The sequence below is a fragment of the Haliotis cracherodii genome, unplaced genomic scaffold (assembly GCF_022045235.1).
Source record: "Haliotis cracherodii isolate W230 unplaced genomic scaffold, xgHalCrac1.p SCAF_7, whole genome shotgun sequence".
Classification (NCBI taxonomy): Eukaryota; Metazoa; Mollusca; class Gastropoda; order Lepetellida; family Haliotidae; genus Haliotis; species Haliotis cracherodii.
Genome location: NW_027266330.1, coordinates 56,252,755 through 56,264,976, shown reverse-complemented (window position 1 = coordinate 56,264,976; position 12,222 = coordinate 56,252,755). Strand labels below are relative to the sequence as shown.

Below are 12,222 nucleotides of genomic sequence, written 5' to 3'. Positions count from 1 at the left end.
ATACGGAAGAAATTGACATTAAACATCTTAATGATGTCACGGCACAATAGTATTCCAGTACCATGAGGTCCCTTTTCTCCGGGTGGGTCACGTTTGTCATTGTTGAATGTATAAAAAGAAGCAAAATGTCCATCATGAACCCATCGTAACAACAACTATAATCATAATGGTTGACTCCGTGACTTCCTACTATGTCCCGAGTGGCTGAGTGAGTTGGGTTTAACACCGCGGCGTGTCAGCTTAATGTGGGAGGAAAGCCCGAAGTGATGCAGGTCTCAGACGTTTACCACTTCGGTGAAACCCACAAGCACGGGTATGGTGCTGACAAACCTAGAAAAATAATCGGGGCGAACCGGGATTCGAACCCACAATCATAGGTTTCTGGCGCGCCCAAGGGACACAACTCTGCACAGCGAATCGTGGCACCTTAACCTCCACTCAGATTGTCCAGCCAACGGTTTGAATGTTTGGAACAACACACACAATGAGAAATGGTTAGCACTTTGGATGCACAAGTATTCACAAACACAAAATGTCAGGAAGCATTCAACTACAAATGTGATCTGAATTTGAAAATGAGACTGGGAAGACTCAGTGTTTGTGAGTGAGTGAGTGAGTTGGGTTTAATGCCACTTTGACCATTGTGTAATGTAAGCGCATGCCAGCGCATTAGGTGATTGGGCCCGGCAATGACAGCAGATGAGAAGGGTTTGCCCTAAATATGAAAGATGAGTGAGTGAGTGAGTTGGGTTTAACGCCGCTTTTAACAGTATTCCAGTTATATCGCAGCCTGGCAGGTTAATATGGGAGGAAAGCCCGAAGTGATGCAGGTCTGAGACGTTTACCACTTCGGTGAAACCCACGAGCACGGGTATGGTGCTGACAAACCTAGAAACATAATCGGGGCGAACCGGGATTTGAACCCAACATGAAAGATGAGGGGTGATCACTTGGTGAGTTCACATGACAGTGAGTAAGTGAGTGAATTGGGTTTAAACCACAATATATTTAGTATACATTTGGGAGGAAAGTCCAAAGTGTCGAAGGTTGTACAAATCTACATGGGTGGGACCGACTCGGATTAAATCTAGGATTCAAACATGATCAAGGAAATTCAATGTAAATTACATATATTTTGACCTTGTTAAAATGAGAACTAGCATGGATCTTAATGTTAATGCCCCACTAAGCATCAATATTCCACCTTTATCACCTCAGTCTTTATGAGTCTGGACCATCCAAACCAGTGATTGATATTATGAGCATCACTCCATGCCAACACATGATCAAGCAAGTTACTACCACGATCTATAGAGATGCTTCTGTCTACAAGCATAGGTTATTGGGGATCATGTCCCAAGCTATAATACCCATGGACAAGGGATGGGACTAGTCCAGAACCGCTACCAACCCCCTATTTCTCGACCTGCTGGGTACCTCCTGTAAGTGTCAAGTTGGGCACAGAATGTCCGATTGGGAATTGATTTACGAGAGCCCTGGCAAAAGCTTTTCAGATAGACGTATAAAACAATCTGATCATGCATACACTGAAGCATTATCTTTACTCAAACATATAAAAGTCAGAAGGAATGTGTGCATGGTCAGAAAGAAAAGCAACCATTAGCAAGTTGTAGTGTAGCCATGGCGACATTGTTATTGTCATTAAACAATACATCATGTGACTAACCACGGGTCTGAGTATCTGAGTTAACCGTCCCAGCCCTACCAGACATGCACACTTGGGATGGAATTCAAAATCAAAAGTATTCACCTTAATGTTCTGTCTGTTGTCAACACAATGTCAGTTAACCCCACCACACTGATGATGGAATGGCTCGTCATACTTCTACAAGTGTAGGGATAAAAATGGCTACAGGTTGAAAGCCAACTTACTTCCTGTTTCATGGAATATGATTCAGTTCAATAATTCCCAAAGATGACCGGTTCTCATTTCAGTAGTAAGTAGTAAAAATTAAAAATTAAAAATTTAAATTCTCACTGCAGTTTACAAGTGCAATAGGAGTGCTACAAAATAGTTTTTTTCTTATGTAATACGCTGTTCTGATTAGCTCATATTTAAACAAAGATTTGAAACTACGATTACGTAGCCGACAGGGACAAGTAATGATTAGAGAGATTCATTTTGTGCCTTCTTCATATCAGATTTCCTGTTTGAACTTTAAAAGTAAAAAAAGGTACGAAACAAGCGGGATATAGGGTTTTACTGGCCCCACTAGAAAACTACTGGCCACGGGATAGCGGTTATTTCGAACGCTGGCTGAGACCACATGAATGGAATGTCACAAGATTTGCTCTCACTCAAGCACACGTCTTTAAGCACGTGTTTCAGTCACACACAGGTCTTGAAGCACATTTCAGTCACATATATCTCTTGATGCACCTCTTTCATTCAAACAGCTCTTGAAGCACGTTTCAGTCACACACATCTCTTGATGCACCTGTTTCATTCAAACAGGTCTTGAAGCACCTCTTTCAGTCACTTACATCTCTTGAAGCACCTGTTTCAGGCCTACGGGCTAGCTTAATTTTCGATCTTGTGACCTATTCTGGTTCAAAATACAAGTTTGAGACTAAAAGAATTCTTTTTAATGACCGATTTCCACCATGTCTTGGATATTCTGTAACATTTCCTGCTTGTGGTTCCTTGTCACTAGCTCTACAAGGGGCAGAAACCTGTCTGATATGGACTCAGATGGAAATTCCGAGTTGTTGAAACCGGAAACAATTTTACTCTACATGCTACCAAATTTCTCCTTGTATACAGAAGTTAAACAATCTGGCTTCTCAAGTCTAAAACTGTCTAGTAAAACAATCCTCTTGATAGCCTGGCTGGTACTGTTGAAAATTATTTCACACGCTGTACACAGCCAGCACATTGGCCCTGAAGCATGCTACGGCATAAATATGAAGGTTGGAAAGGACAAACTGGACGAAACTAGACTTGAAATATGACAGGTTGAAGTTTTATTAAACGTCAAATGATTTAGAAATATATGTTTGAAAATCATACGCAGCACTATACAAATACAATCTGTAAAATATTTTTCGGAACTGGTCATGTATTTTTCTATGAACCATATCAAATTTTAATTCAAGATTTTCGCCATCGTTGGAGATCATATCAAAACCTTCATTCCAACATCACCTACTCTTCTGAAGCCCTTTGTATCTAGCAGTATTGTAGATGGCAATATTTACTTGTACGGTAGTTCTTGACACAAGAATGGTAACAGCAACAAAACAATAATAGAAACTAGGACTGCAGGATGTTACCAGTATACTGAAATCCACTTTTCAAAGGGTATGTTTTGAAATATTTTTCTGTTTCTGGTATATTAGGTAAAAAACATCAAATTTTTCACCATTTGTATTGCTTAACCTAAAGTCTACACAGAAATATATTCCCAAATGGTTTCCCTTCAAAATTCATTGACACAGTGGCAAAAATATGGAAGTGTTGTTTTTCTCAAGTTATCTCCCCTGTATCCATGGTTACAACATGGCTGACTGACCATGCTGCGTAATACTTACTACTATTTATGTAGAAATAGGATCAGCATGTACAATCAGTGTCAAACGCTTTAGTTCCAAACATATCACAATACATATCGTAATATAAAAAAAATTCCAATACACAGGCCTATGAAAACGTCAACATAGCATAACTCCAACTTTCAACATCAGCTACAATATATTCCATTTCAGGAGGAGGATTCTTCGAGATTATTGGACTAACGTGTTAGTAAGATCAAATGATCAGATATTTCATCAGATATTTCATTGTTAAACTGACCAATGATATCAGGTTACAGTCCAGTCTGAAAATAATACCTCTGAATTTGATCTAGCATGATTTTATTTCTCCACTGTTACATACATGTGACAATAATTCCAGTTTAGATTTTATGGCAGTTTACGCCATGACCACCTTTCTGCTAGTCCAAGAAAAACATAATCTGGATGGACTAGCTTCTCTTACAATCTTGTTACTAAACCACAAGAATGACCAGTGGATTAACTGTATTTAACACATAGCAGCTGCCTATATATTTTATAGACATATTTCATAGGGAAAAGTTGTGGCAACATTGTGACAGTTTGAATTGTAAAATGGGCGTTTCTAAGTGGAACCTCATAAGAGTCTAAATTTAAACTTTCATAGCTTTGATTGACAAAACATCTGGCAATGTTATTACTGGCCATAGTGATCTGGTGGGAGACTTAACCCACTACTTTGCTACATGGAGAAACATCTCATTCGTATCAGATTGGTATTCCGATTTGATACCTCTCTCCATCACGATCTGACAAACCAGGTCACATCAGGCGAGTGAGTGAGTTGGGTTTAACGCCGCTTTGAACAGTATTCCAGTTATATCACGGCGTGTCAGCTTAATGTGGGAGGAAAGCCCGAAGTGATGCAGGCCTTAGACGTTTACCACTTCGGTGAAACCCACGAGCACTGGTATGGTGCTGACAAACCTAGAAACATAATAGAGGCGAACCAGATTCGAATCCACAATCATAGGTTTCTGGCGTGCCCAAGGGACGCAACTCTGCACAGTGAATTGGGCTTTAGACGACTTGGCCACCCCGGGCCCCCTCACACCAGGTGAACCTAAACAAACTGACCATGCAATAAAAAGGAATGATGATGGATGTTTTAGTTGGATGAAAAGTTTCTAACAAAAGTGGCTTCATTTCCATACTAGCGGCCTTGGACAGTACTTTTTAAGCAAATTTACTAATTTTTGGTGCTGGAGAAATGAAATTCTTATGTCATTGAATGTAGGACTGAAATAACAGGGTCTAAAATACCCACACCACGGTGCAGCCTTTATTGTTATCCATTTGGAACTGTTCATTTACATTCATTTTCAGAAGCTGCTCCGAATGATTCACACACACATACCAAGAGTGTGTGAGCAATATCAGCAGAACTGCAGCTGTTTACATGAAGAAGAACCAGCTGATCATATCAAATCCACCTGATGTCACCTAGGGACGGTTTATAACATTTTGATAGACGGGTATTAAATTGGAGTACACAATCAGATATTAATGAGATTGTGGATGAAACAAGCCTCATACTAGTACCTGACAAAGCAACAAACTTGAACTGACAAGAACCCTTAACTGGGTACAAGCACTATTGGAGTGAGGGATACCATAGAATTATTTCCATATGGGGATTGAACCCATTGCTCAAGTGGGATGAGAGAACACCCTACCAACTGCATGCTCTAGGTCTGAGATCTGACCATTTACGTTGGATGTGTTGGCATGTTTCTGAAAGGACTACACATATCCAGGGTCATTGATCCGAAAGAAAAACAAAAAACTGTCTCATTCATGTATGTCTGTCTGTCTGTCTGTCTGTCTGTAACAGTATTTCGGTCAGCTTGGTGTGTGAGGAAAGCCAGAAGTGATGCAGGTCTCAGATGTTTACCCTGAAACCCAAAAGCATGGGTATGGTGCTGACAAACCTAGAAACCATCATGACACATCTGGGACTCGAACCCTGATCATACGTTTGTTTCGCTTAGACTGCTGGGCCACCACTAGCCCTGTTTCTTGAGGCGAAGCCTTCAGCTGTGATATGTAGCACAAAAATTTCTTAAAAATAGAAATCCCGAGGTGAAATATGACTCAAGCATTTTTTACACATCTGATCCTGCTTGTCTGTAATGGATATTGAAGCCTATTGGATGCTCATGCTGGCTTGATTTACCAGAAGCAAAATGCTCTTGTATTAATGTCGTGATTCAAGTTATTAGCTGGATGAATTGTGATTCTTGTTTATGAATGATGGGATTTACGATGTTCTAATGGCGATGATTGTTTTGTATCAAAGAGGAATCCGCAGGGTCTGACAACTGAAATATTTCAATAGGACAAGTGCCAACTTGAAATCACAGAAAGTTTGCAAGACAACTGCAAATCACAAACTTTGCAAGACAATGGCAACTCACAGAAAGTTTGCAAGACAAGTGCAAGTTCTTTTTAAATTTTTTACAGCTTTGTATAGCAAATATTCTTATCACAAGCCAAATGAGAAGCATGACATTTCATAATTTCTCATAACCAGTTGAAAAGAAATAAATGTTTTACAAGCAGTTGTCTTGGAAACCAGCATATTCGTCCAATCCAGGGCACCCCTGAATCTAGCAATGTGTCTTCTTGTCAAGTGTTTAGTCCTCCTGTGAAGCATTCAATCCTCTTGCGATGATGTCAGTCCTGATTATGATGAAGATGGCAGACAACACAAAAAACATTCGATCACAAAATTCACATAACGAGATCCATCCATAAAGGGAAAGAATTCCTAGAATTGCATGTCTTTGCTAAAATATCACAGGTAAATGTTGCTATGGCAACCACAAAATCTGTCACCTTGCATGAGGTACAGATAACGAGTTCATTCTCTCCCTCTTTGGTTCGCCTTGCACCATGGTGTCCACAAACTGTTCCAACATCTTGATTAGCACTTTCTTCTTAAATCTTGCCGCTTCGTGAATCACGTCCCTGACTAACGAGCACCGAGCATCCAGCCCTCCCTGGATTGTGTTCAGCAGGGAAAATATACCATCGTAATCTGAAACACGACATACACGAATACTATAGAACTGCTGCAGACCAAGAATCATGACGTTAGGGGTTGATTTACCATAATAATCGCCCAGGGCGCTCTCAAAATTAGATATAGGGAGCTCTTATTAGAATATTATTTTAGTGAAAAAAAAACAGAGTTTCATGGTTTATGCTGACAGCCTGAAATGTTTATGTACGACAGATATATTTTTCCAGAATTTAATTGCCCATAATTAAGTGTGCATATAACAGATGAGTGTGTATTTTACGCGAATATATAAGTCTTGTGTACATTGATCAATCGGAAGGGGTGCTAATTAGGATTGTTCACTGGCCAATATATTAGCGAATATCGACGTGGGCGCTTATTAGAGCGGGGCGCTTACTAATTCGAATACGGTAACTGATGGACCATTGGCCCGTGGAAACTTGACTTTTAAAGTCAGTTTACTCCCTTGGGAAGATTGATCTCCAGCAGCAGTGATTAACCCGAAACATTTTCTAGACCAAAAATGGTATCAAATAAGGACATAGCTACCGGATACCTTTAACATTAGACGAACTGACTCAGTCTAAACCAATTTCAAATCCTGCTGAATCAATGGCATCTTAGGGCTCACTATGAGGACATCCCATTACAGGTAATGTCAGGACGACCAACCAATGAATGACTTAACAAGAAGTCTACATTTACCAATCAGAAAGCAGCTTTCTCAAGCTTCAGGGTGCTAGTTTCAAAATGGCAACTTCCATTCCAGACTAGCTTTGAAAAATATTTTGGCATAGTTCGCAATACATTTGAAAACTGAACAAAAGAAATTCAGGAATGTCTAAACGATGGCAAAGATTTTATGGCAGTTCTTCCCATGAGATATGGAAAGTCTCTTTCGTTTCAAATGTCTAGCATTTGGAATCAGTCATACAGCCCATCGCTGTCATTCAGAATGTTAACCTTAAGATTGCATGATTAGGTGTGATGAGGTGAAATGGGGTTTAACGTCGCGTCCAAGATTATTGCACTTATATAGAGATGTGCATGCACGTGTGTGTGTTTGTTTGTGTGGCTGCTTGTACTAGGCTGGACTGATGCTGATTTATAGTGCTAGCTCACTGAGATACCATGCCGCAGTTTAACATGAATACCCTACTCAGACACAATATGCTGACTCCGAGCCGACCAGTCCTTGTTTTAGCCCCCCAATGCCGAAGGCCAGACAGGGTAACCAAGTACCAACTTTTAACGTCTTTTGGTGTGGTGTGGCCGGGGATCGAACCCCGGACCTTCCGCTCTCTGGGAGGACGCTCTACTACTAGACCACGGAGGCGGTCTGCACGATTAGAAAACACATTCGGACTTTCATTTCAAAATCTCGCAAGTGACACACTGATTGGTCACATGAAAGGTTGACCTGATGTGACCTGTAATGGGCCATCCTCAGATCTTTGTGCAGCGGTAACGAGCACCAATTTCAGATTTTAATTAGATTGTAGCGCAACAAAACAAAGGACGTTTTCAATCGTCATAAATTGAAATATTTTAACAAATGAGTAAAGAAATTCCAGAACTTACTTTTCCCCGGCCGTTTGACCTCCCTCACCAGGGAGATGCGGAGCTTGGAGTTATGACTGCACACAGCGGCTTCACGCCGGGAATTTCCAATCTTGTTTCCATGATCGATATTGTTCGTCACTTTAGCGTCCACATTATTCGAATGATTGTGGTCTTCACCCACATGATTGTTTGTTTTTTCAGCACTTTTGACTTTCTCTGGGGAACCATCATCACTATCAAGCACTATCTGCAGGGGCCGGTCTTCTGCACACAAAACAATCACATCAATATTTCACCACCAACAAAGCTCTCTGAGCATTCATGTTTGTTTGTTTGTTTATTTGTTTAATGCTGCACTCGGCAATATTCCAGGTATGTGACGGCGGTTTGTAAATATTCGAGTCTGGACCAGACAATCCAGTGATCGACACCGTGAGCATCGATCCACGAAATTGGGATGCGATGACATGTATCGACCAAGTCAGCGAGCCTGACCACCTGATCCTGTTAGTCGCCTTTTACGACAAGCATAGTCACCTTTTACGACAAGCATGGGTTGCTGAAGACCTATTCTACCCCGGATCTTTAGGGATGAGCATTCACTCAAGTAATGATGCTATGCATGCACTCTACACAGCTAGGTCCAGTTGTTCAAAAACCCAGTTATCACAAAACATCCTTGAAGTCTAAAAATCTTAACCATTGGTTTGTTTTTGAATAATGTGTTGTTGTTTTATACAGTATCCCCGTGTTATGAGTTTTTCGGATGCTTAAGAAACACACAGTTTTCTCTCTAATCACATGAACAACGGTAAAACATCTCATTCAATTATAAAAAACAATTTTATCTTAAAAAGAAGCCATTATCTGAGTATTTACAATGTTTGTGTGATGCACAACCCCCATTATAGGTTGAGTAATCGTCTGAAAACCTGTTATCCAACGGTACATTAAATATTATGACTGTTACCTCTTGTCCTGACGTGTATTTTGTTTCAACATCCTGCTTGTACGATTAAAGACTTGGCCAAGTATTTAGCATCTACTGTCGTATGAAGAAATTAATCACAATCAAATAGTAACATTCAGAGTTACTTCCCTTGAATGTATGTGTTTAAACCCCATACAGGAAATTAAGTGGAAACAGATTCAAAAAATCATTTTTATCATTCTGTAGATAGTAAAAATGTTATCCACTAATTTCAATTTAATTAAACTTGATTCATCTTATTAAGCTGGGAAAATTCATATGAAACAAATCCAAACAATGAACAGCTAAATATACATTATTCAAATCTACCGAAAAAGTAATCATTAACTTTACAATTGAAGCTACTGTTTTTGAAGAACTTTAGATCATGAGATCATGAGTGAGTGAGTTCGATTTTATGCCGCTTTTAGCAATATTCCAGCAATATCACGGCGGGGGACACCAGAAATGGGCTTCACACATTGTACCTATGTCGGGAATCGAACCCGGGTCTTCGGCGTGACGCTTTAACCACTAGGCTACCCGACCACCCCTTTAGATCATGAAACAAGCACTGTACTTGATGTAGCTTGATACAAGAATTTGTTTAGTAACGCCTCCTACAGAGCAACACACCTGTAGAAATGGATTCAACAGCTCCAACAGTTGTTATACACAATACCTAACACATCCATCCCACTGTCAAAATAATTTTGAATATTGCATCAAATTTTGAATATTGTATCAAATTTTGAAACCTTCCAAATTTGATGAAATTGAAGCAAGTCAAATTCTTAAACAAAGTCAACAAGACATTTTGTAATGATATCTGTAAGGTCAATACGATTCCTACTTCTCAGCCTCAATATTTTCTATGGTATCAGGCCAACAGGTCGGGCACCTGCTGTTTTCCCTCTGGTAAGAATTGCTTGATTCATTGGTGAAAAATAGTGCCAAAAAGAAAAGCTGCATCAAGTGCTCACTATTCACATGTGATGGGGGAACATAAAAATAATGATAATAATAATAAAATAATGATAAAAATGATAAAAATAATGATATAAATAATGATAAAAATAAAAAAATAAAAAATAATCATCATCATAAGCAGCCAAATTCATTGGTTAAAAATAGTGCCAAAAAGAAAAGCTGCATAATGTGCTCACTATTCACAAGTGATGGGGGAACATAATAATAACAAAAATAATAATAAAAATAACGATAAAATTTTTTTTAATAATAATCATCATCAATTGCCAAATTCTCACTATAAAGCATGCTCAAAGCACAACATTATTATCCCCTTCAATGGATCAGTGTACACTTGAATTTCATTCTCAGCTCCCTGGGCAGTATGCAACCCAAGCTACCTGGGAGGTGCTAGAAGGTTAACAGTCATTACCATATCATCCTACCGGGTACCCATTCACTGCTGGGTGAACAGAGGCACATTTCGAACAAAGTCAATGGCCAAAGGCGACACATGCACAACAAGTGCTTCAGTGTGGGGCAGGACCGAAGCCCTAGAAACTCTCCGGAGTCAAGCTGACGAACGCGGTCACCCATTCAACTACTCTCTGCCACTAATGTGGCTTAACGTCACTGATTTGTAGGTGAGGTGAAATGGGGTTTAACGTCAGGTCCAAGATTATTGCACTTATATAGCGACGTGCATGTACGTGTGTGTTTGTGTGGCTGCTTGTACTAGTCCGGACTGACACCGATTTATAGTGCTAGCTCAATGAGATACCATGCCACAGTTTAACATGAATACCCCACTCAGACACAGTATACTGACTCCGAGCCGACCAATCCTTGTTTTAGCCCTTTAATGCCAAGCACCAGACAGGGTAACAACACGTACCATCTTTTAACGTCTTTTGGTATGACATGGTCAGGGATCAAACCCCGACCTTCTGCTCTCAGGGCGGACGTTCTACCACTAGACCACGGAGGCTGTCAACTGAATTGTAACCTGTGCTGTGTATAGTGTGAAATAGTGACTATCTCACAGAGATCCATTATTTCTCTGGCACCTACCCAGCATTTGTTCCTGTGTTTCATCCGTCTCCATTTTCTCTTCTTCCGGGCTATCAGGGACCGGTGATGGTGGTGGTGTTATCAGTTGCTGGACCGACAGTTCTCGTGGCAACGGGCCCGCCTTTCTCTTCTTAGGCCCGGGTGATGGAGGAGGGCTCTCGGACGACCGCTTGTTTCGTGTCTGAGTCCCGAACATGGCTTCTTCTGCCTCGTCCACCATGAAAGTGTTCTGGTTCTGAAAGAACAAATGAAAAGGCACTCAATATTCCAGCTATATGACTGCAGTCTGTAAATATTGCTTTGTTTGTTTGTTGTTTAATGCCGCACTCAGCAATATTACAGGTATATGACGGCGTTCTGTGAATAATCGAGTCTGGACCAAACAATCCAGTGATTGACATCATGAGCATCTATCAACGGAATTGGGACCAATGACATGCTTCAACCAAGTCAGCGAGCCTGACCACCCGATCCCGTTAGTCGCCTCTTACGACAAGCATAGTCGCCTTTTACGGCAAGTCAGGGTTGCTGAAGATGAGTATTTACGGGTCATTTCATCTCTAAATACATACTGTATGAAGGTTATTTTCCAGTATTTGTTACTCACTGATTTATTGACTTTAAATGGATTTCCAAACATGTGTAATCTGACAGGCGAACTCTCCAACTCTCGCAGGGCGGGGGGCTGCCTCTTGAGATACTCCTGATAGTTCCCCATCTGCCCGACCGGCACACTGTGTAGATTGTCTGAAGCAGGGGAATGCAAGCAATGTGAACATCATCATCATCATCATCATCATCATCATCATCAACCATCATCTTCATCATTATTCAATATTCTCAAAGTCCATCACACTGGTAAACTGTAAATCACCATCATCATCATCATCATCATCATCATCATCATCAAAAATGCTTAAAGACAATCACATAATTACCTTGGTCAACAGATCAGATTATTCCAATTGCATTTTGTATTCACATCACCAATTCATCCTACTTGGTACCCATTTCCAGCTGGGTGAAGAGATGCAAATTCACTGGTATG

The 12,222-nt window shown here is 40.3% G+C and overlaps 1 protein-coding gene across 1 annotated transcript in view; it reads right to left on the bottom strand.

The window, feature by feature from the left end:
- Positions 1-4,615: 4,615 nt before the first annotated feature.
- LOC139447183 (integrator complex subunit 6-like) overlaps positions 4,616-12,222 on the bottom strand; it is a 34,238-nt gene continuing 26,631 nt past the window's right edge. The window contains exons 16-19 of the mRNA XM_071228396.1: positions 11,782-11,921; positions 11,175-11,409; positions 8,183-8,428; positions 4,616-6,616 (exon numbers count right to left, since the gene is read on the bottom strand). Coding sequence (XP_071084497.1) covers positions 6,411-6,616; positions 8,183-8,428; positions 11,175-11,409; positions 11,782-11,921 — 827 coding nt within the window. The 3' untranslated portion in view covers positions 4,616-6,410. The remainder of the gene's footprint in view (positions 6,617-8,182; positions 8,429-11,174; positions 11,410-11,781; positions 11,922-12,222) is intronic.